We start from the raw sequence: 24004 nt of genomic DNA, 5'->3' as shown, positions 1-24004 counted from the left end.
TCCCCCAGTGAGGGGCTGGGGTGTGGCTCAGTGGTAGAGGCTCCAGGCCCTAACACCACAGAAGAAAACGTTTAAGTCACCTGGCTCAGCCTCCTCCTGGAGTGGGCAGGGGGATGGCTGGGGTTGGGCCAGGACTCGAGGTCGGCGGCGGGGTGCATTGGTGGATGCCCTCGTCTCAGCTCGCTGCATCTGCTGAATCCGCTCACTGTAGAGCCGAGCCAGTTCTCGCACCCTGGACGCTGAGCGCTCGGAATGTGGCATTCCTGCCTTCCCGCTGGTGCCGCCTCCACCAAGATCAGAGTCCTCCAGGATCAGCAGCGGTTCTGGGAAGCCAGGCCGGGCCAGCTGCCCCTGCTCCAGCGCTTGCCAGGCGCTTCGGATTTCTGAACAAGAGCGATATTCCAGTTCCTCCGGGAATCCTTGGACCTGGGTGCCACCCTGGATCTGCACAGCTGGAAATGACACGCCTTCTGCATCTTCCTCCTGCCCCACTCTGCTTTCTGAGGGTGGCTCGCCCAGTCTTCCCGGACTGCTCTCAGTCTCCTGCAGGGATCCAGGGAGCCAGGAGCCACAGGGGAAGGAGGGGGTGCTGGCCAAGCTGGGAATGTCGGGGACACTGGACATGGGTGAAAGGCATGGCATCTCAAAAACACCAGGGATATCAGGGAGGCTCGGAAGGCAAGGAACCTCGGGAATTTCTGGAAGGCTGGGCGTGTTGTTGGGAATCTTGGTAAGGCTGGGCATGCAGGGAATTTCAGCTGGACTGGAACCTTCCAGCCCCTCTAAGACGTGGAGTGGGGACGGCTCCCGTTCATCTGCCTCCAGCTCTTCTTCCTCCTCCTCTTCTGAAGACTCTCGGTTGGGCAAGGCTTGGAACGGGAGGGGTTCGCTTTCAACTGGCACCCTGGAGTCTCTGGGGAAGTTGGGAATGTCGTGGGTGGCTGGCTGTAGTGGGCACACAAAGAAAGTCAAGACATCAGGGGGATGGGGTTGTGGGCTGCCCTGGGCTATGTTCTCTGCCTGCCCAAGGCCAGCGCTTCAAGGCTGCTCTGACAGCGCTGCAGCTCACCCCTGGGTCCCTGAGGCCTCTCTGGTTAAGCAACTCCAGAATTTCCTCAGTGATGGAGGTCCCTGATGGCTCTAACGCGGGAGGCCCAGCATCCTCCAGGTCTTCAGGGGGACCAGAAACAGACATGGGTGGCTGCAACTCAGGTGGGGGATGGAGCTCCCCTTCACTGCCAGCATGCTGTAAGGAGGAGAGGGTTGCAAAGCAAGAGCCAAGAATGCTGTTCCCCAAATTCCCAGTCCCTTCTCTTATACATGGGGGAAGTCAAGGATCCTGACCCCCCACCTTCTTATTCTACCTTTGAACAGGGCCATATGTGGCCCAGGCTGGCCTTGAATTTCTAATTCTCCTGCCTTCCCACCAGAGGCAGTTTGGGCTTCACCACCCCACCCCTCTTTTGTTTTTTGGTTTTTCGAGGCAGGGTTTCTCTGTGTGGCTTTAGAGCCTGTCCTGGCACTCACTCTGTAGACCAGGCAGGCCTCGAACTCACAGAGATCCACCTGCCTCTGACTCCCAAGTGCTGGGATTAAAGGCATGTGCCATCCCCGTCCCCCTTTTTGACATGAGGTATAGAGGGTGGAACTCAGGGACTCATGCATACCAGAAACTTGACCATTGAGTGTTATTCCCCCAAAACGACCCCCCATATTTTGAGAGACAGGGTCTCACTATGTAGCCTGAGCTGGGCTAAAACTCATTACGTCGACTAAGCTAGCCTTGAACTCACAGACCTCTGCCTGCCTTTGCCTCCAGCTGGGATTAAAGACCTGCGGAACAACATCACACCTGACCTGCTAGCCAGTTTTGTGAGACAGATAACTTGCCCATGCTGGCTCAAACTTTTGATCCTCTTCAGTTTCCAGTGTAGCTTAAATTGTCATTTGCCAGGACACCTGGCTCAAGGCCCCCTCTCTGAGTCCAGGCTAGACCAGAACTTTTGCCTATAGTCAAGGATGACCTTGAACTCCCGACCCTACTGCCTCCATCTCCCTTGTGCTATCTGTCTAACTTACGTGCTGCTAAGGGCTCAAACCTAGAGCATGCTGGGAAAGCACAGAACCAATGCAGCTGGGTCCCCAGGTCCCTAATCTGTGCTTATTCTGACCCATGGCATTTCTCATTTCTTACCTTGACTTGAGGCTTCTCTGGGGATGGAGAAATAAAAAACAGAAAAGAGACACGGAAGTAGATTATTCCCTGTAACCGACCAGCTGACCCCTCCTCCCTCTCCATCTACCCCAAGCATCCCTGGAGAGAGCAAGGACAGACTCACAGACAGACAACCAGTCACTAACCGTTCTGGGGAAGAATGACATAAGATTCCTTTGCTGGCTCTGGGGGAGGGACACAGGGTATCAGGAGGCCAGGCCCTTGGGTCCCTGGGTCCCCTTGGAGGGGTGAGTACTCACCAGACTTCCTGCGGCCACGACGACTGCCAGAGAGTCCCGGAGACGGAGCTGTGGGACAGATGGTCGGACTCCATGTCAGCCCAGCCCTTCAGCCTTGGGGCGGTGACCCAAACCCACATTCTCTCTGTTACCTGGGTTTCTTCTGCCAGGGGTGAAACTTCGAGCGTCCCGAGGGCGGGGAGAGTCCAGGGGGGACTTTGGGGGTTCTGGGATAGATTTGCTTTTTGGAGAACCTGTGGGGGAAGAGTTACAGGACTGTCTACTTTCTCAGAAGCATTTCCTCTTTTAGGACCACATAAGCCCACAGCCCAGGCCCCTGACTCACAGTGCAGGCTGTTCTCCAAAAGAACTTGCTTTGCCTGGAAGACAGGGAGGCGAGTGTTTGAGAGGCGGGGTCCAGAGAGCAGGCCCCGAGCACAACCATTCCCAGGAATGAACAACTGCTTCTAACACCAGGCCAACGACAACAGGTAATTCTCACCCCTACTGCCTGCCGTTGTTGGCACTATTCCTCCAGGCGAGGAAATCCAAGGCCAGGGATCTTGTTGCCCAAGATCACAAAGCAAGAATGTGCTGCATCCCAAAGCCAGAAAGCCTAATTCTGCAGTGTTGGCCATCAAGGTGGCAAGCGCCCCCACCCACATTATTCGGGTCTGCCACGGAGACTGGGCCCTACGCCGCTTGCTGTGGCAGGTCCATACCTTAGCAGGAATGGAAGCCGGGTGATTCTCAAAGAAGAGGCGCTGGAGACAGTGGATCCACAGCCGTTTCTCTTCTTGGTTCTTGGCCTGGGGTAAGGTGGGTGGAGGTCAGGGATCTGGGCTCTGAGCTAAGGCAGGGGTAGGTGTTGGCCCAGCCCACCTTCTGCGTACCTGGAGCAGGTGTCTGTGCTTGGGGATGGTCAGATCCGACACCTTAAATCCTAAGGGGTCCCGAGGCGTCTCAGTGACACTCAGGTTACAGCACTGAAGGAGAAACAGATGGTGAGGTGCCAAGACCCTCCTGGCACTAAATACACTTCAGAAAATACCGGGGTTCTAATATCCTAGAAAGCAGTGCCTCATGGGCCGTTTTGCCTCTCACCCCACTGGCTGGACTCCCCTCACTCCCCCACCAGACTCCCTCTACCTCCCCGCTGGACTTAACTCCCACATTTAAAATGTCGGAGTCTCACTATGTAGCTCAAGCTGGTTTTCGTTTTTCGAGACAGGGTTTCTCTGTGGTTTTGGAGCCTGTCCTGGAACTAGCTCTTGTAGGCCAGGCTGGCCTCAAGCTCGCAGAGATCTACCTGCCTCCTCCTCCCAAGGGCTGGGATTAAAGGCGTGTGCCACCACCACCCGGCTAGTTCCCCTTGTTTTTTAATTCAAGGAAAATGCTGGGTGGATGTGGTGGCACACACCTGTAATCATAGCACTTGGCAGCCTGAGGCTGGAGAATTAAAACAAGTGTGAAGTCAGCAAGGCACGCATAGTAAGCTCCAGGCAGCTAGACTATAAAGACCGGAGAGAAGGCGCAGTGGGGGCAGAAGTGTTTGTGTTCCAGGTTGAAGATCTGAGTTCAATCCCCAGATTCCACAAGGACATAACTGAATTATGAGAGCTGTCCTCTTGTTTGTTCCCTCTCTCTCTCTCTCTCTCTCTCTCTCTCACACACACACACACATATACACACAAAATAAAAAAAAAAATAAAACGTGGGCCATTGCCACATGGTTCAACCTGCCCTTCGTTCTGAAGGTCGCTGAGTTTGAGGCTACCTAGAACTATTTAGTGAGATGCGAGTGCGAGAGAGACTATGTTTCAAAAACAAACTATATGTCTGAGGGGGTGTGCCACAGGCAGGTGAGCTCCTGAGGCTGCGGAAGCCTCACTCCTCCGTCACTGGAGTTCAGGTGGTTTGGAGCAGCCTGGTGGGAATTCTGGGATCACAACTGGATCCTTTAGAAGAGCTATCTCTCCGAGCCTTCCACTTTCATTTATTTTACATTTAATAGTGGGGGGAGCAGGGGTACACACCACCAAGGGCGCCTGGAGGTCAGAGGACAGCTCTGTGGTAGCTTTACTCCGAGCCAGGTCGCTACCTGCCGTGGTCACTGTCGCCTTTTTGGCTTTTGGTTTTGCGACAGGGTCTTGTTCAGCCAACAGTCCCAGCTAGCCTAGAACGGACACAGATGTGCCTGTGCGGGATCTGTTTTGAAATAGGATCTCACTGTGCAGCCTACACTGGCCTTGGGCCCACTTACAGGTCTGACTGGCCTCAAACTTGAGCAACCTTGCTTCCGTCCCCCAAGTGCTCTGTTTTCAGGTGTGAGCTACCACATCCAGTGTTTAGCCTTTTTTCCCCCCTCCCTTTTGGTTTTATTTTATTTTGTATTTTTTTTTCCATTCAAAATTTCCACTTCCTCTCCTCCTCCTATTCCCCCTTTGGTTTTCTTGAGACAGGGTTTCTCTGTGTAGCCGTGGCTGGTCTCGAACTCACAGAGATCCGCCTGCCTCTGCCTCCCGAGTGCTGGGATTAAAGGCGTGCGCCACCAACGCCCGGCTAGCTTTTACTTTTTGATACAGAATTTCATCAAGTTTCCCAGTCTGGTCTAGAGCCTTCTCTGTAGCTCAGGCTAGCCTTGAACTTTTGATCTCCCTGTCTCAGTTTCCCCAGTAACTGGAATCATAAGTCTAATGCCACTGGGCCCAGCTAAATACGTCCGTGGAAGCCAGGCCGTCCCCTACAGGGTGTTCAGGTGAAGATATACTGAAGGTATTTTAGTTGTGTCTGCATCGGACCCCATCCCATACTCACAAAAATGTGGCCCTTGTAGGTGTATTCAGGCCCCCGTCGTTTGGCCACAAGCAGCATCCGGGAGAACAGGAAGAGCAGGCGTTCACCCCCTCGCAGCCGAGGGCCTCCCCCGCCGCCTCCACGGAAGGTGCCTTCCAGAACCAGTTCTCCAAAGGCACTGAGCTCAGGGCCAGTCCAGCCACCTAGCCGCCGCTGAACTTCCTGCCAGGACCACACCAGGCACAGAGACAAGCCCGGGTTGGTGGCGCACACATATGAGCCAAAACAAAGGTGTTAGTGACAGGGATGCCACCAAGACTGTTCCCCAGCTCTGTCCCCAGTCAAGTTGGCCCAGCCCACCCTGGGGCCACCTGAAGGCGTGCTGCATGCTCCTGCTTGCGCTTCATGTCATTGATGTACCAGGCCACTGCGGTCATGGACACAATAGCTTCCTCTACCATCTCTCGCCCTCCGGTGTCCGGGCCCTCTGCCCAGTGTTTGCCCAGTTCCTGCCAGTCATCCATCGAAGGACACAGGTGAGGGGGAAAAAGAGAAGGAAAGATGAGAACCACAGAAGGCAGAGCAACATGTAAGAGGAGGGGCCGACCACACAGTCCAGGGAACCACGGGTGGCTGCTGGACCCAATCATGCCCCTCTCCACCAGCCAGGCGCCAGGGGCCACAGCTGACCTGCAGCAACAGATGGTACTTCAGGATGCGCTGAACAGGCTTCAGCAAGAAGCTCTGCAGAGGCAGGGAGTGACGGAGCTGGGCCTGACGTTCCTGCAGCCACAGAGTGGCTGGCGGAGACAGCGACAGCTCTCGGAGCAGGGCTAGGGAGCTGGAGGCACAGGACGAATCAGTGGTCAATCAGTGGCCAGTGGCGGCTGGTGCTCCAGAAGGCAGGGCTGGGAGGGGTGGGCGAGTGGCCAGGGCTCAAGGGGTCATCAGGTCAGGGTGGGTTAGAGGGTAGAGGCCAGCACACTGGCTCATGGGCATGGCCCGGGGCCAAGCAGGGACTCCCTCTGCCTCACCTCGGGTAGTTCATGCAGTACAATGTGTAGATGTCAAAATCCTCGCTCTGTGGGGACACAGGAGTCAGCATCACCGATCTTCCCATGGCCCCCGGGAAGCTTAGCCAGCCCAACCATCCCCCTAGCCTTGGGCTGCTTTGGTGCTGGCTCACGCTCACCCTTTGCACAAAGCACTCCGCGATGCCCCCTGCGCTGTTGCTGCTCTCCAAGTCCTCCAGCAGCTCACTGCGGGGGGGAGGGGAAAAGTAAAGAACCGCCTGCCGCCTGGCCCGCCAAGTAGGAGGTCAAGAGACTGCCAGGAAGGAGCCTAAGTAAGATGGCTACAGGAGACGCCTGCCCACTCATTCTGTCTCTGCATGGCTTCATAGTCTTCAGCCTGATAACCCTGTCACAGCTGGCACGTTGCAACCTAAGGGCTGACAGCACAGCCCTGGGAAAGAGGATGCTGGGAATTCCCAAAGAGATGATCTTAAAATTCGATTGTAAGCGGGGGAATGGTGGCACTAGACCGTCACCTCAGTTACTTGGGAAGCCAGGCACTGGTGGCGCAAGCCTTTAATCCTAGCACTTGGATCTCTGGGAGTTCAAGGCCAATCTGGTCTACAGAGCAAGTTCCTGGACAGCTATGACTGTTACACAGAGAAATGTTATCTCAAAAAAACAAACAAACAAAAAAAAAAAAAAAGGAAAGAAAGAAAAAAAAGAGTTTAAGGTTGGTATGGATGACTTAGTGAGACTCTTGTCTCAAAACAAAACAAACGAACAAACAAAAAAGAGAAAAGCTGAGGACATAGCTCAGCAATACAGAGCTTGCCCAGGATGTCCAAGGTCCAGGATTCAATCTTCAGTCTTTAAATTAAAAAAAAAAGAGCCTCTGTTACTCTGCTACAAGACAGGCACACCTACAATCTCACTACAATCTCATCCCCAGGAGGCTGAGACAGGAAGCTTTCAATTTTGAGGACAGCTCAAACCACACCAGGAGACCCTATTTGGGGAAAAAAAAAAAAAAAAACAACGACCCAGGACTAGATGGGTGTGGTGGTGCATGCCTATAATTCCGGCACTTGGGAGGTAGGGGCAGGAAAATGAGTTAAGAAGTCCCAGGCCAGCCTAATTACAGGAGACCCTGTGGGTCTCAAGTAATAAAACAAATCACCAAAGCTTTTCCTGTGATCCTGACATGTTACTCTCAGGCCCCAGTGTCCCTTCACCAGGGTGAGCAGCCAGCTGGGTTTGGCCAGGGCTGAAGGTGGCCCCATGCCCAGGGAATCGCACCCAGGCCCCACATGACCTGACTCAGGTCTCAGATCCCAACTAACAAATGGCACCTGTGTGGTTCCACGTCTTCCCTACCTTCAGTCCTCAACTATCCCCTCAACCTTACTGCTCAGTGTCAGCACATCTCACACGCCAGCCTTCACAGGGCCACTATGAGGCACTCAGGTTAATGTTAGGACACAGCCCCTCCCCTGCCACAGCAGCCAGTACCCTTGTGGCCCCCATCTGTTCCTGACCTGCTAAACTCATAGATGTCCTCGATGTTGGCAAACAGCGTGCCCAGCTGCTCCATGCTCAGCCCCAGGGCCCTGCCGTCCATCAGGGGACCCAGGTAGTCCTGTGGGGATGAGAGGGGTTACAGAGGCCAAAGGCTTGGCCTGGGGCCCCAGTGTCTTCAGGTACCCGCCCACCTCACCTCCACAATGCTGCGAAGGTCCCGGACATATGCCCGTTCTGTCTCCACGATCTCCTTGGCCACTCGCTCCAGCCTTGAGGGTTTCACCGAGTCCTGGATTCCCACGGGCAACAGGTGCAGGCGTATGGGGGGCTCTGGCAAGGGCTCTGGTCTGGAGGCTGAGCAGGTTGGTGATGGGTCCCCCTCAGAGCCCACAGTGCTCAGGGAGGTGGAGCTGCCGGAACCCCTCGGGGAAGCCATGGGGGGGATTGCTGGGGCTGCTAAGGTAGGGAGCAAGCGGTCAGGTCACACGTTTCTATGGCCCCCACACTCCCTCACACTCGGCTGACAGTTCCCATAGGTCCTGATCTGTCCAGTTTGATCCTGTACCAGAGTCCTTCCCCTCTTGGCATTGGGCCTCTATTGCTTTGATTCACCTCCTCCATCAACCACAGTTATTGATTATGAGTCTGTCCCACTGACCTTGCCACTCCCACAAGCACAGCCCCCTTTCTGTTCAAATTCCTCAGATCCACAGGGCCCCATTCAATGAAGCTACGGCTGGTCCCTTCACCCAGTTCCCTTTCCACGACACATCTCTCTACTGCCCCCACCCCTTCACACTCAACTTTGTCCAGTTACTTCGAGGTGCAGCCTTGGGCCTCTGCACATACTATTTAGTCCCTGCATGCAGAAGAACACTTCTTTGTGTCCAGCTCCTTTCTCCTGAATTCTCAGCTTACCCGTCTCCTCCGTGGCAACAGGGCTGCGCTGCGCTGTCTTGGTCACGGTTGTTGGCAGCACTGCTCAGGCACTGAGGGATGCTCAGTGTCCTGAAGGAAGGAACAAATGCCCACAGGCTCCACCTGTCGGGACTGCTCACCTGTCGGAGTATCGCTCACAGCTGCGCAGTCGCAAGCTTCACCTTGGTGGCCACACCCGAGCCTAAGGCTGGGTTTGGACGGGCTGAGTCCCCGGGCTCCCTCGGGCATGGCTGAGTGGCACAACTCGGACCTACAAAGAGACCCACTTCTTGGGAACTGGATTTCACTGGTCTTGCTGCCGCTCCAACTCACTAATAAGGGTGCAGAAAGTTGATATAAAATCCAAGGAAGGGCACCACGGAGTGATTACTAGAGGAGATACAAAGTGACAGAAAGAAGGGGCCGAGAAAACAAGCTAAAGACCGAAAGGTTGAGACAAAGAGCGAAGACAGCAAAAGTGCCCGAGTCTGCAAGTCCCATCTGTCTGGGCGCCCCCCCTCCCCCTGGCTCAGGGATCCTGGGAACTCTCAGGCTCAGGCTGAAGCTGAGGGCGAGGGGCAGGGCTGGGAAAAACCGTGGGCGGGAGAGGCCGCGGGGTCCCAGGGGAGGGCGGAGGCTGGGGAACCGGATGCCAGGGTCCTGCAGACGGCTCCCTACCCCGCCCAGGACTGGGCGCTGGGCGCTGGCCCCGGGCCCTCTACCCAGCTCCAACTGGTCCCTCGGCACCCCGACTGCGGTCCCCACCGTCCGAGCGTCCCCTGTGCGGTCCCAGCCCCCGATTCCCGCCGGCGCCTCCGCTACCCCCCACCGGCACGCCCCCTCATTGTTCCGCCTCGGCGCCGCCCCCCTCCCCCAGCCCCGGGCCCCTCGCTTCCCCTCACCTCCCGGGGAGCTGCGGGCCCCGGGGTCGGGAGTCCGGCGCGTCTGGACCGTAACGCGCGGCCCCTGAGGAGGCTCACAGCCCGGACTCAGGGTCGTGAACTTGGGGGTCTCAGACTCCAGAATCCGGGGAGAGTTGGGATCCAGAGTCCGAAGTCTCGATGTTCTAAGTGGAAGATGCTGCAACCCTCCACTCGAGTCTCAGACCGGGGCGCTGGGAACACAAATTCCTGAGTCTTCTAGGTAGGGCTGTGTATGGTAGGTAGGGGGCCCGGGATTCCAGAGTTTCCAGTACCCTAGGGGCAGGGATGAAGTCACCTCCGGAGGGAGCGCAAGGACTCGCAAACTCCTCCGTCTCTTGGAAGTGATGGATGTTGCAGCCCTAAGTCGAGGAGTGAGGTCCGGTCCCCAAGTGGCTCCAGGAGGAGGTCTTGGACTCAAGAGTTAGAACCCCAGGTGCGGGGGGATGCGCGGCTACGGATCCTACGGTCTTCAAGCCGGGTGCAGGGACGGGCCTCCAGCCTCAGAGCTGACGTCCGGGACCCGTGGCTCCTTCAAGAGGCTCTGGGTATCAGAGGTCCCGGCCCGGCGCGGGAGCCTGGACTTGAGGGTCTCTTTAAAGACCGGGATAGAGGTCCCGGACGCCCGGGTCCGACACTCTGAACGTCTAAAGCTCCAGTATAGTTGCCCCGGGGCTCCGGGGGCGGCGGCGGCGCCGCATCTGGGGCGGGGAGAATCAGGTCCCAGATGTGGGGCGGGGGGCGGCCCGAGGCTTCCCCTCCCCCTTGCCGCCGCTCGGGCTCACATCCTGTTCCCGCCCGCTGGGGGGAGGGGCTGCCTTCCGGCACGCCCTCCCTCAAAGGGTTAAAACCCCCGCCCCCTACTCTGAATATTCGCGAGCAGGCGGGCCCAACGGCAGGCCACCGCCCACATTCCAGGGACCGGGAGGACTTTTACCTTTTACAGCACCGGCCCGCAAGGCGTGAGAATCAGGAATGGTTGCACTCTCTTGTTCTTATTGGTCGATCGGAAGGCTTTATAATTGCATATGCAATGTTGGGTGGAGCTGTCCAGCAAAATCGCGCGACTACTACTGACTGAAGGACTTAGTGGCGCGAGGGTGCGGCCGAAGCTCCAGTGGCGCAATCGGTTAGCGCGCGGTACTTATATGACAGTGCAAGCGGAGCAATGCCGAGGTTGTGAGTTCGATCCTCACCTGGAGCACTCTCTTTTCTTCTCTTTTATCCGGGTGTACTTTGTGTTTTCGCATCAGTTTTAGTAGTCTTCACATTTTGTAAATCAATTAAACGGCTCGTTTGACACAGGATCTCACCGTATAACTAGGGCAGGCCTCGAACTTACAGGAGATCCTCTTGCTTCTGCCTCCTGAGTGCTGGAATTAAAGGTGTGCGCCACCATGCTCGGTACCTACAGCATTTTAGAAGAATGAACATTATTTCCATGTGAATTTTTTTCTATGGTTGATTGGAACAGCCCCAAAGGTACAGTTTCCATTCTGGTCACCAGGGGGCAATATAACCCCTCATTAGATGGCCTGGGCATCGAATGGAATCTAAACCTCAGGTCCTAGCGATGGATGGTTAGAACAGGTTTTGCCTCTTTTCGAATATTTCTTCTTCAGGTTTCTAAATCAATTTTTTAAAACACATACTAAACACTCATTAGGTACTGTTCTTCCTGTCCCTGAAGACTTGACTTTTTACCAAAGAGATTGCTACAAATCTATGAATTAACTACATAGTTTGACTTTTACCATGTTGCCCAAAGTGGCCTCAAACTCCTGTCTCCATCACCATCTGCGAGTGTGAGTCTATGTTTAGATTAAGTAGTGATAAATATGGAGCAAGTAGAGCAGGATGGGATGGGGACTGTCACAGTAGTCAGTGATCCTTTTCTTTTGATTTTGTTTTTGTTTCTTGAGACAGGGTTTCTTTGTGTAGCCTTGTCTGTCCTGGAACTTGAACTCAAGAGATCTGCCTGCCCCTGCTCCCGAGTACTGAGATTAAAGGCATGCACCACCAGTGCTTGGCTCCTAGTTTTGTTTTATGTGTATGGGTGTTTGTTTGCATGTTTGCCCCATGTTGCATACTTGGTGCCCCAGGAGACCGGAGAGGGAATGGTAGATTCCCCTGAACTTGAGTTCCAGAGGGTTGTAAGCCTTGTGGTGCAGGGAATGAAACCAGATCCTCTGTCTGAGCGGTGTTCTTACGTTGATCCGTCTCTCCAGCCCCAGGGAAGATCTTTAAACAGACACCTGGAGGAGGGGAATGAGTCGAGGGAACACTAGGGAGAAGTTCCAGCTAACACCCTAGGGCTGAAGACCAGTGCAAGGAGAGAGGTGTGTTTGTGTGAGCGCGCGGCAGGCTCATGCGCGCGCGTGCGAGAGATGCGGATCCAGACTGTGGTGAGGCTTTAGGACTTTGACTCTTGGTGATTTTACTCCGGTGTTGTAACAAAGTTCCCTGCTTTCCTAGGGGAAAGCAGCTAGGGGTGGGGGTGGAGCACAAAGAGCGGTTACTTTGAGACCTGGGTAGGAGCAAGGTAGCTTTCGATGAGGGGCTCTGGGAGCTGGAGTGAATTGTGGATGAGGGCGGGGTGTCCAAGACAGATCTGACCGTCTAAACAATGGGCTTGTGTCATGATTCATTTAAAAAATATTTGTTTTTGCCGGGCGGTAGGAGCCCGTCCCTTTAATCCCAGCACTCATGAGGATCTCAGTGAGTTCGAGGCCAGCCTGGTCTACAGAGTTCCAAGACAGCCAGCTACACATAGAGACCCTGTCTCAAAACAAATCGTTTTTATTTTATGCATAGGAGCGCTTTCCCTGCACACAACTAAGTACACTGCCAGCACGCCTAGTGCCCAAGAAGGCTTTGCAGACGCTAAATAGGCACTCTGCTACATCCTCAGCTCATAGTGTCTGTTTGTTAAGAACAAGAGGCTGTTATTTTTGGGGGGCAGTGGGTAGTGGGGAGACGAGTGCCAGGGGCGGTAGCTGTGTGGTTCTTCTAATGTCCATCCATTCGCCTCTCTCAAATGTCCGGCACTGCTTGAACTCATTCCCTAGACCTTCCCGACGCCTCTGGGTCTTGGAGTTTCTGTTTCCCTCTCCCAACCCTGTTCCACATACCAGGGCCTGAGACTTTCCCACAAGGGAGGCATTTCCTGGAAGAGGAGAGCAAAGGTCAGTAGAATGGAGTGAAAGACAGGCAGGGCTTGGGGAGAGAAGAGCGAGGTTAAGGGTACAGTTAGCGGAGGAAGGACAAAAGAACGGAGAGGGGAGCAACTCGGAAGCAGAGGGCCTAGCAGACATTGCTATTGCGTGAGCCTGTCTGAAAAGCAAGTCCAATAAAGTCCTAGGGTCTGAGAGGCGGAGGGAAAATAGGGAGGAGCATAACAGTAGGTGGGAGGAGTTAGGGAGAAGAAAGAAAAGAGGAATGAGGGGGTGGAGGCTGAGGTGGTGATGGGGGGCGGAGGAGAAAAGGAGGGGCTGAGCGCAGGCCCTGACGCGGGCCCCTTCCGGGCGCGGCCCGCCCAGCTAGGGCTGGCCGTCGCCGCGGTCTCTTGCCTTGTTTGGTCGGAGGACGCGACTGCCCTACCCATGCGCCCCGCGAGCTGAAGCAGATGAAGCTCCGGAAATGCCAGATTGCGATCGGACCCAAGGTTCTGGGGTCTGCAGATGCTAGAGGGCCGCGACCCCAACAGTGTTTGCACTCCCAATTTGTCAAGTCCCGGAACCCGAGAGTCCTAATAGAGCCCGGAATCCTCGCACTTCTTTAAAACCCCTACCCCAAACCCGGAGGGAGCGTGTCTACAGTCCTAAACATTCATGAGATTACGGCAGGAGGATTACCAAGAGTTACAGGCCGCTCGGGGTTCAGAAGGAGACCTAGGCTTCCCTTTTTTCCCAGCATAAGTAAATAAGTTCCATAGAGAGGCGGGTAAGAGGGCTTAGCAAGTAAAGGCGCTTGCTGCCAATCTGGAAGATCTGGGTCTATCCCCGGGACCCACTTTGTGGAAGAGAATGGATTCCTGTAGGTTGTGTCCTGACCTCCACACTAGTTCGCGCACGAGCGCTCACACTTAACACACACGCAAAGCGTTAAAAAATGAAGCCGGGCGTGGTGGCTTGCGCTTGTTATCCCAGCATTTCAGAGGCTGAGGCAGGAGGTTGCCGAGAGTTCCAGGCCAGCTTGAGCTAGAATCGACTTTGTTTCAAAACAAACAAAAAACTAAACTAAAAAAAAAAAAAATAAGTCCTCTGTCAAGAATTTGAAGTCCACCCCCGCTCTCTCCGCCGGGTGCAGGGTCTCCTAGGACCCGGCTTCGGGTTGACCCCCTGCCCCGGCTCGCGTTCCGGCACATTCCGTCCTCCGCCCCGCCCCACCCCGCCCTCCACCCTTGGCCCCGTGGGGACGGAAACATCCCGTCCCTGCCTGAGCTGGGTCAAGAGCCGGAGGGACAGGCCTGGAGCGCCCCCAACGCCGGGAGAACTAGCTCTCCCTGTTCCTAGTGGGTGACCTCATCTCACCACGCCCCCTCAGGTGAACAACCGAAGCTGGTAACGTCATTTCCTGCCAGGTAAGCGCCACCAGGTAGCACATCTCCTTAGCAAGTGTGGATCAGTTTACGTACCGTCCCATGGCTGTACGCCGTAGCAAAAAAACAAAACAAATTCCATCTCAGCTCACACAAGATTTTATTTAAAAATTCCAAAACTCCACAAAAATAGACCTGTAAGGTAACAATATATTACTTAATATATTATAGTATACTTTATACAGTATCCATTTTAATATTACAAAAAGGGAAACGAAGTAGACGACCCAATATATATAAATACTATAAAATCTTATTACAATAAATAAAGTCGTCATAAATAAAGGGCCAACTGGTTGGGGAAGGGATTTGGCAATGGCTTTGGCTATTTTCTTTCGGAGGGAAATTTGAGCACCAGGATTCTCCCTCAGGGGAGGATTCAACCACCAGACACTGAACGTGGAACCTCGGGGTCTAGTAAAAACTGGGATGGGGTTGTGGGAGCCAGCTCTTCACAGCACTTTCCGATTCCAGGAAACCAGAGTTGGGGAGGGGCTGGTGCACACCTAGATAACTCCGCAAGCTAAGGAAGGCTTTTCTAGAGTTCAAGGACAGCCAGGGCCACACACCAGCGCCTCTCTCAGAAACAACCCTAGAAGACCAACTGTCAACTGTGTCCCTCAAATATGCTACATCTTAGGGATCCTGGGAAGCAATACAAACACTGAGCTTGCGAACTAGGGACCTGCCCCAGCACAGCACCAGGGGAGGGTTAATGCTTTCTGGAATGTCAGGGAGGAGGCACTTACTAACAGGAGTCTCCCTAGGTCCCCACAACAATAAGCCCCACCCTCCTTGAGATCTAGCTGATCCATACTGGGTAGGCATTTGTCACTCAGAGACGGAGATGCGATTGAAGATGGGGAGACGCCTTGGGGGTGCAGGGGGCTGGGGAGGCCCAAACACCCCAGCCTCAAAGACTGGTGAGTCTGACCCACCCAGGCTGCTACCGCTGCTGGCATAATCATCAGGATCGGATCCCAGGGAGTGTGCAGACGGGCTCCGAGCCAGGCCACCCAAGGGCCCCCAGATGGTGCTAGGGGTAGACCTTCGGCAGGAGGGGCAACAGGCTGGAATAGGGTCTCTTCGAGTCACAGGGGTCCCAGGGGCAGCAGAGAAAGCAGAGGGGGAAAGCGGAAGGTCCCCAGGTGGTGGTGGGGAGCTGGAGGGCGAGAAGGAGCATGAGGACAGGGACGGGTCGGGAAAGCCAGGTGGTGGTGGTGAGGTTCTGCGGCCTGAGGGCAAGCCTGAGAAGCTGATGCTTTGGCGAAGCACGTGGGGCTGGCCCGGAGCAGCCAGGTCCTCGTTGGGGTTGTGGATGAAGTGGCATCGAGAGCCATAGGGACAACGGCCCTGGAGGTAGAACTTGTGGCAGAGTTCCGTTTTGTACTTGGGATGGCGATTGGCCTGGCGCAATTCACCCAGGCCGTGGGCAAACTGGCACTTAGCCCCGTATCGACAACGCCCGCTCTCTGAGTAGGTCCGACAGAGCTCAGTCTTGTATCGAGAGGAGGTGGTGGGAGTTGCAGGAGGCGAAGTAGGTGAGGGTGACAGTTCAGGGCCCGGGCGGGGAGCCAAGGGTGCGAAACCAGGGGGTGGGGGTACCCAACCACAGCTTCGGCCCTCCACCAGGCTGGTGGAGCGGCCAGTCAGGCGAGAAGTGACCCCAGATGGGACGGAGTCAGATGAGTTTATGCTCCAAAGTGCTGAGGGCTCAGTCCCTCCGTGGTCGGATGAGAGGTCAGGGTTCAGCGACAGGAGGCTCTGAGAGAGGAATAGGGTTGTTGGTTAGGCCACCAGAAAAGGTAAGGTGACGACGCCCCGCCCCAATTGTAAAGAGCTTCACAAGCTTGCCATTCCGGTTTGTGGGTTCTCGGCCTGAGCCCCACCCGGATCACAGACTCCAGGGAGAACCTGATTTGAGTGTTTCAACACGACTGAAGCTAATCCAGAAGGATTTAGGAAGCCCAGTGTCCCCGACAGAACACGAGACGAGACCCTCAAACCAGAGCACACCCCCCGTACCCCAATTTTGGGCCTTTAGACCTCCCCGGATATGACCGCCCATGGTCGCTCCAGTTTCACAACTTGGAGGAACCGGCCAAAGCCGACCCAGGCCAGATCGCTCTAGAACTCTGACCGAGTCAACTTCCCCCTCAACCCTACACCCCCTAGGGTGCCAAACCGAGCCAGAGGCCGCGAAAGGAACCAGGCAGGTGTGGGGCTGCTTCCGCCCCGCGCCAGTGACAGCAGTGCGCCAGCTTTCCGTCCCCGGGGGCCCGTCGATATCCCTTTCTCACTTCCAGCCAGTTAGGGCTGGACTGAGAAGGAAGGTGGGAGTCCAAGGCCTAAGTTTGGGGTGCCGGGGACCCGGGAGTGCCGTCTAGCCTATACTCACCTCATAGATGGCAGAGAGATCCATGGTGGCGCGAATGGCCATGGAGAGGAGACCGACAGTCGGGCCGCAAAAGTCTGGCTGTGGCCCGCAGGGAGAGCTTACGCCTTTTATAGATCTTTAGTCTGGGCGTGGCCAAGGGAGCTTCCCGGACGCGCCCCCGCGCCGTGGCCCCGCCCGCCGGGTTCTAGGCCCCTTCCGCCCCTCTGCTGGTTATTTTGCTGAATGTGCCTGAACTTGGCTGGCGGGCAACCCCAGCCCCTCTCAGGAGGTAGTGGGGTGTATCTAAGACTGACTGGTGGTGATGGTAGTGGGGCGTCTGAGTAGTTTTCAAAGGTTGAAGACAGTGGGGAAGGGAACTGGGGCAGAAGTGGGGGCAGGGCTCCAGGGACAATTGACAAGGGCAGGGACTGAGAAGAGGGCGTGTGCGTGTGAGGCAGACGGGGGCGGGGAGAGACAAACTGGAAGAGACAGAGATTGCCAGAAGCCGAGAGAAAAACAAAGAGACGGAGTAAGAGACACGCGCAAGTTAGGCCAGCTGGTTTAGGACTGTGGTTCCAGCCACTCAGGGAGGCTGAGGCAGGAGACTAGTAAAATTCAAGGCCTGGCTGGACTAGAGAGTGAAAAATGAATTCTAGGTCAGCTTGGGTAACTTAGTGAGAGCTTCGTCTTAAAAAGTTAAAAGGGTTAGCCAGGCAGTGGTGGCGCACTCCTTTAATCCCATCACTTGGGTGGCAGAGACAGGCAGATCTCTGTGAGTTAGAGACCAGCCTGGTCTTACAGAGCTAGGGCCAGGACAGCCAGGGCTACTCAGAGAAACCTTGTCTCGAAAAAGCAAGCAAAAAACACGTAAAAAGGGTCAGGCGGTAGTAGCACACACCTTAAAACCAGTTTAATCCCAGCACTCCCGGAGGCCGAGGCAGGTGGGTCTCTGGAGTTCAAGGTTAGCCTGGTCTACCAGTGAGTTCCAGGCTAGCCAGGGCTAATCAGAGAAAAACCCTGTTTCAAAACACCCCCCCTGCCGGGGGTGGGGGGTGAGCCAGTGGCACGTGGCTGTAATCTGGACACTTCAGAGGTGGTGGAAACAGGAGCAGGCGGTCAGGGCCAGTCCCAGCTATCGATCGAGGTCCAGGTCCTCTTTCTAAAAAGGGAGAAACTACTGAGGTGGGGGCGGGAATAAAAAGAAAGCTCGGCTATAGAGCGGTTTCTTGGCACTGCTTGGCTTCAGTCCCTATTCCCGAAAGGAAAACAAAGAGGCTGGAGAGACGGTGGGGAGAGGGTGTTGGGGGAACAAAGGTAAAGAGGAAGTGGGTTACAGAAAGATAAAAAGCAAAGGTGAAATAAAAACTAAAACCTCCAGGCGCAGAACCAAGGAGGCTGGACAGGGCCCCTTTCCCCAGTTGCACTTTCAATTATTAAGAGCCTTCGTTCCCGAAAACTCAAGGTTGGAATAGCTTGAGTCTTTTATTAGGGAGGAAGCTCGTCTCCATTGAAAAGGGTGGGGGGCACTGGGCACCTTCAACGTTGAATGGGTCTCTTGTAATGAAGCAGTCTTAACTAAAGTTTAAATTCTCTCGAGGATCGTTCTCCACCAGATCTGTAAGGTTTTTGTTTTTCAGCAGGACCTCCTGGCTGGCCTGGAACTCGGGATCTTCTGGTCCCCACCTCCCAAGTAGTGTTAGGATTAGAAGTATGCCCCGCCGCCACACCCAAGTTTTAAAAAAGTGTTTCTTCAAGGGTATCACCAGTGAAAAAGTGTGTTTGGGTACGGAGGTTATCATTGCTAGAAGTGTAATTACAATGTTGGGAAGTTCTTGCACGGTGCGTTGCGCACTTGTATTGAAGTGGGGAGATTCGGCTAGGCTTCTCACTGGTTTGCTTCATCGGAGCCCGGGGGGGGGGGGAATCCCTGGTGCAGCGCTTTCTGGGGCCAAGGGGCCTTCCTGGGCTGGTCCCGTGAGCTGGGCGGGCCCCAGGCTGCTGTGGCACGGTTGCGGCCTCCCGCTCGCCCGTGACTCACTCGCTTAGGGGGGGGGGGGGGGGGCTTCCTGGAAGCCGTGACGAGGACGCTCAGCCCGGACGCTTGGGTTCCTCTCCTGTAACCAGGGCTCCAGTCTGTTGTAAACAGTCTCGAGGACAACGGGAAAAGAAGGGAAGGAGGGGCCCCAAAAACTTGCCTCCCGCCCAGTTTTCAAATCCCTGAGCCAGCCGATTTTAAGACCAAGCGCAGGGAAAGGGGATTGGGGTGGGGCATGCTGGGGTTTTCGGAGGCCAGCTGGGTCTGGATCATGGAAAAGTAATTCCAGTTTCGATTCCCTGGGGACTGGGAGCTTTTGCCATCCCTGACTCAACTTGGACCCCTTCTCTATCTGCTGAGTCACTGGGGCGAAAGCCTGGCCGCCTGGGTCTCGGCTACTCTCCAAAGGGTGCTGGGGTGGGGGGCAGAGGTGTATGAATGACGATCCTCTGAAAATCATGACTTTAGAAGCAGTAGGACTAACGAAGTGAGACTTCTTTATCTTAGAATACCGGGTCAGGTGCTTGGCTCTTCCCTGCTCCACCACCCCTCTTTTCGCTTGGCCAGGGATCCAGACACAGGTGATCTTAAGTGGGGCATGGCCTCCTTCAGACCCAGGCGTCCAGGCCCCACTCATTCTCCCTTAGAACCCTGGCCCTCCTCCTCAAATCTAGAGGCGTCCAGGCCCCACTTACCCCTCACACTTGATATCCAGGCCCCAGCCCTTATTATCTGGAAATAAGGGTCCTGTCCAACTCCCGCTTGGGTGCCCTCATCCCAGCAGGAAGTTCATGGCCTGACTCCTCCCTGCTCCCCACGTAGCCAGCGGGGAAAATCCGCGGCCCTGGTAGTAGCCGGGAATCCCCTCTGGAATGACGGTGGGGAAGGGGGGGGGATGGCCAAGGTTTTGCGAGGCACTCGGCCACGTCCTGTGCGCGCTGGGGTGGGGGCTGGGGGAGCGAAAGGGGGTGGAAACCAGAGAGGCTAAAAATATAGCAAGCACTTCCGGCCGAGGTGAAGGGGGAGGAGAACTCAGCGCTGAGTTTCCAGAAAAACAAGCGGGGACAGGAAACCTGGGGGTGTGAGAGCCGGTGGGCCGGCGGGTAGGCGGGCTAGGGCCCACGTACTCCTGGCACGTGTGGGCCTGTCGTGATTGCCTGTGAGTGTGGTCTAGGCAGGGTGTTGCAGGGGAACAGCCAATATGCCAGCCTCCAGCGGGAGGGAGGTGTGCTTGCTACATGTGTGTTGTGGGGAGTCTTAAAGTTTCTAGGTAAGCAATTGGGGGCTTAGGTGCCGGCGACAAGTCTGTGTGTGTGACCTGTGCTTAAGGCCCCCATAGAACAGGATTCTGTAAAAAAAAAAAAAAAAAAAAGTGAAGCCACCTGTGTGCCACTGACTAGACCATGTGTGCTGCAAGTGGCCTCCGGAGGATTGTCAACTGTAACTCCTGCAGCTGTCTTTGAGGGGCTTCGTGGGAACTTCCACCCCACCCATCTGTGTGTAACGGAACCGAAGTGTGTCATTCCTAGCAGGTGCCTTGGTGATAGGATTCTGCATGCAGGACCCTGAAGTAGAGTATGGGCTTTCTGTGGCTCGCTTGGCCCTGTTGTACCATGTATACAAATGGTATTTGTGGATCTGTTCTTATTTGTGGCTGTCTTGGAGGTTGCCTGTTCCTGAGTGTGGTAGACCGAGTCTGGACATAGTTCCTCTATGGACCAGTCACAAGGCAGTGGAAACCAGTGGACTTTGGTGCCTGACGTAGCAGCCGGCACATGATGGGGCGAGTTGCCGGGGTGCTGGTTGTGTTGTGCTCCTGTGTCTGCCTGTGGGCAGAACAGACATGCACACACCCGCACCTAGATACTGAGTGTCTGAGCCAATCTTATCTGTCCCCAGCGAATGAGGCTGCTCTGCCACAGAGCTGACTCAGCATGTGATGGGCAAAGTCTCGATGGGTGAGAGATAGCGGGTTAAGTGGTGGTTACAGGGTTCGGTAGTCACGTGGTCAGATGGTTGCTTTAGTACTTGCTCACGGAGCAGGGTCCATGTATGTGGGAGGATGGCCGGTGTGCTAATCCCTACAAGGCGGGGGTGGGGAGCGTGCCCATGGTCAGTCAGCCTGCAGATATGAGACGCAGATATGGGACTTACAGCAGCCCTCCTACCCCTACCTCTCAAGTGCTGAGATTCCAAGCATGAGCCACTTTGGCTGGCTCTGTGGTTTCTCATCTCATACATAGACCCTCCCTGGCGTGGGGTTTTACACAGGCCTGTACAACTTCTCTGTGCCGGTAAGGTCAGGAAAAGGCCCTTTCGTGACTCCATCTAAGCTTCCTCCCTGTGCTCCCTGAACCTAGCTAAAACTTCTTCACTCTTTGAGAGCACATTCTGAATGCTGCTATTACAGGCTTATATACCATGCTGAATTTTGTTAATCTCTAGGAATATAAGAATCTTTGCTCACATTGCACAGGGCTGCCATCTTTTTTGAATGACTATAGCTTGGTGCCCATCTTCTATGGTGTGGGATTGTGGAATATACACTGTTGCCCCATGGTCTGCTGTCACCTTGAGTATGGTTTTAAGCAGTTGGGCCTTGTATCTGATGCTAGATGCCACACCTACCAGCATGTTGTATGTTGACATCATCTCTGTAGGGCTGTACCTGTCTTCCATACCACAGACTGCCATGTCTTAGCAAATGTACGGTGCGAGTCCCTGGCTGTAAACTCTCGAGTTCTGCCTTGGACAGGTCAGTGTGTTTTCAGTTGTATGCAAGATTACTACACCCCTGAAGCATTTCTAGAAACAAGAAATGGTCTAGGAGATGTGTGCTGGGTGCCCAGGTGATCAGTTGATGCATCACTTTGGGAAAAAGTTCCAGTTACTAGTCATATGGGACTCTAAGCACCTACCGCTGAGGGCTTAGCTTTTTTCTTTTGGCTGAGATGAAGTTTTAGTATGTAGCCCAGGATAGCTTTGAACTTGCAATTTTCTTGCCTCTACGTTAAGACATTTTGTAAGTGTAGTTAAAGCAAATGATGGTATAGCCCTGTAGTCCTAAGAGTTGTGAGCCTGAAGCAGGAGAATCCCAAGTTCATGACTAGCATGGGCTACAGGAGTCCCTGTCTCAAAAAGAATGATGAACATGGTGGCCTGCATCAAATCTGTAATCATCAGCACGTGTATGGAGAAGAGGGAGGTGAAGACAGGACAATCCCCAGGGAAGATCCTCCTGTCTCACACCATCTAAAATCTGTCTCTACCTCCACACGAGTGCCCCCCTTGTGTGTACGTACACAAACACACGCACTGAGGTGGTGGACTGCTGAGTTGGACGGCAGTCTGGACGTATTCTGAGTATGGTCTAGGTGATGGACCCCGTCTCCACAACTCCAAATAAAAAGAAATTAGAACTGGGTGGCGGTGTTGCACATCTTTAATCCCAGCACTTTGGAAGTAGAAGCAGGCAGTTCTCTGTGATTTCGAGGCCAGCCTAGTGTACAGAGCGAGTTCCAGGACAGGTACCAAAGCTAGAGAGAGAAACCCTGTCTCAAAAACCCAAAAATAAATAAGTAAAATTTAAAAAGTGAAAAATTAGGCTCAAGATCAATGACCTTAGGTAAAGACCTTTACCCCAGAGACCTGGGGAGACAAAGGGAGTGATTTAACTACACAAAGGGTGGACTCAGGCTTCCCAGCACTGAAGGGAGGCAGGGAGGAGTGCCTAAGTAGTGTGGTCACACTTGCATCTCGATGGCTTTCCAGCCTTAACAGTAGGGGAACATGAGCTCCTGTAGATCACAGATGTCCCCAGGGTCTCAGGTTTTTTGTTTTGTTTTGATTTATTTTTTGAGATAGGATTTTGCTGTAGTTTGGGAGCCTGTCCTGGAACTAGCTCTTGTAGATCAGGCTGGCCTCAAACTCAGAGATCCGCCTGCCTCTGCCTCCCAAGTGCTGGGATTAAAGGCGTGTGCCACCACCGCTAGGTGGTCTCAGGTTTTTGAAACAGGGTCCTGCCCATGAGGCCACTGGTTCATGGCATGGGAAACAGTCACTCTAGCCTTTCAGGTGGCAGCTGGGCCCAGGTTGGTAGCTCTATCTAGCACTTATCCAGGCCTGCAGCCTGTGGCTGAACTCCCACTCCCCTTGGGAAATGGGGTGCTTGTGGGGTTCTCCCTACCTCCCTCAAGCCCCCTCTCCAGGGCCTGCTTCCCGGAGGAGCTGGGTTCTTCCCCAGAACCCATGATTCATTCCTGCTAGGGCCTTTTCACTTCTGCTTTGGTGCTAAAAATATAGGGACCCAGGAGTCCCTTTGAGCAGGCCACATATTGCACAATGCTCCCTGCTAGAGCTCTGCTGACGCAGGGTCGAGCTGGGACCTAAACTGCTCGTAGTTGGTGTGTGCTGAGGTCAGGGCCTACATTTCTGCACTTCTCCTTTTCTGGGCCAGGAAGTCCCTTTTCTAGCCTCAGGTAACCCAGCAATTTGGTTCCCCTTACATACATATGGTCACACTTAGGAGTTGGGGGCAAAAGGCAACAAAAGGGGACTGGTAGAGAGAGGCAAGATTGGAGGAAGATGAGTTAGAAACTAGTGCATCCACTGGGATAGACAGAGGAAGATCTAAAGGGCCCGGTCAGTGCCACACCCGGGGCCAGGTGGGAGATGAGGTGAGGGAGGGGGTAGAGTCCCTGACAGAGGTCATCAGTGGCCCGGTGGGGAGGTCCACCCTAGGTCAGGGAGCAGAGTGGGTGGCAGCAGAGGCAAGGCCTAGTCTGTGCGCCTGTAAGCCTTTGCTGCCCCCTGCTGGTTTCAACTACATTGCCCTGGCAAGACAAATCAGAAACAGGAGCCACCTGCTTTGCCTTCGGCTGCACTTCATTCTCAGAGACTGCCCCCAGGGCCAGCTGAGGCTGCAGTCGTCTTGCCTGTGACCTTGTTGGCACAGTCCAGCAGGGCAGTGTGAATGTCTTTGGCACAGGTAATCTGGGCTTTGATGACAGCCAGGTACTGAGGATAGGGCAAGCTATCCGGTTGCACTGCATCTGGCTTGGTGGCTGTGGGTACCAGTGTCGGAGAGTGCTTGGCGCTGTCACAGCTCTGTGAAAGGCATTCGTGGGCCAGGCGCTGTGGGAGGGCAGGAAAGAGAACAACAGCATTGTTTCCAGGGACCTGCAAACCCCACCCCACCCCCCCATCACTCAATCTGGGGCTAAGCTGACCAGCTCTGGGTCTCCTAGGCCAGTGTCTGCTCTTGCCAGCCTCTTGCTGGATCACCTAGGACATGGGGCCATGGGATCTCACTGGCACCAACCTATTAAGTGTTTTTGCGGTGGGTTGAGTCACAGACTTGCTATGCAGACA

The 24004-nt window shown here is 54.7% G+C and overlaps 3 protein-coding genes and 1 non-coding gene across 4 annotated transcripts in view; 1 reads left to right on the top strand and 3 right to left on the bottom strand.

Annotated features, from left to right (window-relative positions):
- The window catches only part of Plekhg2 (pleckstrin homology and RhoGEF domain containing G2), a 12436-nt gene extending 2053 nt beyond the window's left edge, over positions 1 to 10383 (bottom strand). Inside the window, exons 1-18 of the mRNA XM_013355191.2 lie at positions 9605 to 10383; positions 8843 to 8973; positions 7981 to 8240; positions 7802 to 7902; positions 6443 to 6509; positions 6285 to 6331; positions 5941 to 6091; positions 5622 to 5759; positions 5272 to 5472; positions 3348 to 3440; positions 3177 to 3263; positions 2801 to 2834; positions 2607 to 2708; positions 2476 to 2523; positions 2362 to 2400; positions 2195 to 2211; positions 1070 to 1246; positions 81 to 945 (exon numbers count right to left, since the gene is read on the bottom strand). Coding sequence (XP_013210645.1) covers positions 81 to 945; positions 1070 to 1246; positions 2195 to 2211; positions 2362 to 2400; positions 2476 to 2523; positions 2607 to 2708; positions 2801 to 2834; positions 3177 to 3263; positions 3348 to 3440; positions 5272 to 5472; positions 5622 to 5759; positions 5941 to 6091; positions 6285 to 6331; positions 6443 to 6509; positions 7802 to 7902; positions 7981 to 8240; positions 8843 to 8951 — 2536 coding nt within the window. The 5' untranslated portion in view covers positions 8952 to 8973; positions 9605 to 10383. The remainder of the gene's footprint in view (positions 1 to 80; positions 946 to 1069; positions 1247 to 2194; positions 2212 to 2361; positions 2401 to 2475; positions 2524 to 2606; positions 2709 to 2800; positions 2835 to 3176; positions 3264 to 3347; positions 3441 to 5271; positions 5473 to 5621; positions 5760 to 5940; positions 6092 to 6284; positions 6332 to 6442; positions 6510 to 7801; positions 7903 to 7980; positions 8241 to 8842; positions 8974 to 9604) is intronic.
- Positions 10384 to 10733: 350 nt separating this feature from the next.
- On the top strand, positions 10734 to 10826 carry Trnai-uau. The gene is given in 2 exon segments: positions 10734 to 10771; positions 10791 to 10826. It is a non-coding gene; the product is annotated as a tRNA-Ile (tRNA).
- Positions 10827 to 14325: 3499 nt separating this feature from the next.
- Positions 14326 to 16724, bottom strand: Zfp36 (ZFP36 ring finger protein). Its single transcript, XM_005371285.3, has 2 exons — positions 16621 to 16724; positions 14326 to 15986 (listed from the first exon to the last, which is right to left on the bottom strand). Exons 1-2 carry the CDS (start codon positions 16660 to 16662, stop codon positions 15054 to 15056), a joined length of 975 nt encoding a protein of 324 aa, XP_005371342.1. The 5' UTR covers positions 16663 to 16724; the 3' UTR covers positions 14326 to 15053.
- Positions 16725 to 23500: 6776 nt separating this feature from the next.
- Med29 (mediator complex subunit 29) overlaps positions 23501 to 24004 on the bottom strand; it is a 5377-nt gene continuing 4873 nt past the window's right edge. Inside the window, exon 4 of the mRNA XM_005371284.3 lies at positions 23501 to 23767. Within this exon, the coding sequence (XP_005371341.1) occupies positions 23525 to 23767 (243 nt within the window). The 3' untranslated portion in view covers positions 23501 to 23524. The remainder of the gene's footprint in view (positions 23768 to 24004) is intronic.

This window comes from Microtus ochrogaster, unplaced genomic scaffold (genome assembly GCF_000317375.1).
Source record: "Microtus ochrogaster isolate Prairie Vole_2 unplaced genomic scaffold, MicOch1.0 UNK103, whole genome shotgun sequence".
Taxonomy (NCBI): domain Eukaryota; kingdom Metazoa; phylum Chordata; class Mammalia; order Rodentia; family Cricetidae; genus Microtus; species Microtus ochrogaster.
Note: the sequence above shows the minus strand (reverse complement) of the source record. Positions and strands in the feature narration are given on the sequence as shown.

What these genes read in the sequence shown, in the direction of transcription:
- Zfp36 (XM_005371285.3), bottom strand. Translation starts at nt 16,662, where the DNA reads ATGGCCATTCGCGCCACCATGGATCTCTCTGCCATCTATGAG. An exon ending in ATCTCTCTGCCATCTATGAG is followed by an intron (nt 15,987 to 16,620) that starts GTGAGTATAGGC and finishes TTCCTCTCTCAG; the next exon opens with AGCCTCCTGTCGCTGAACCC.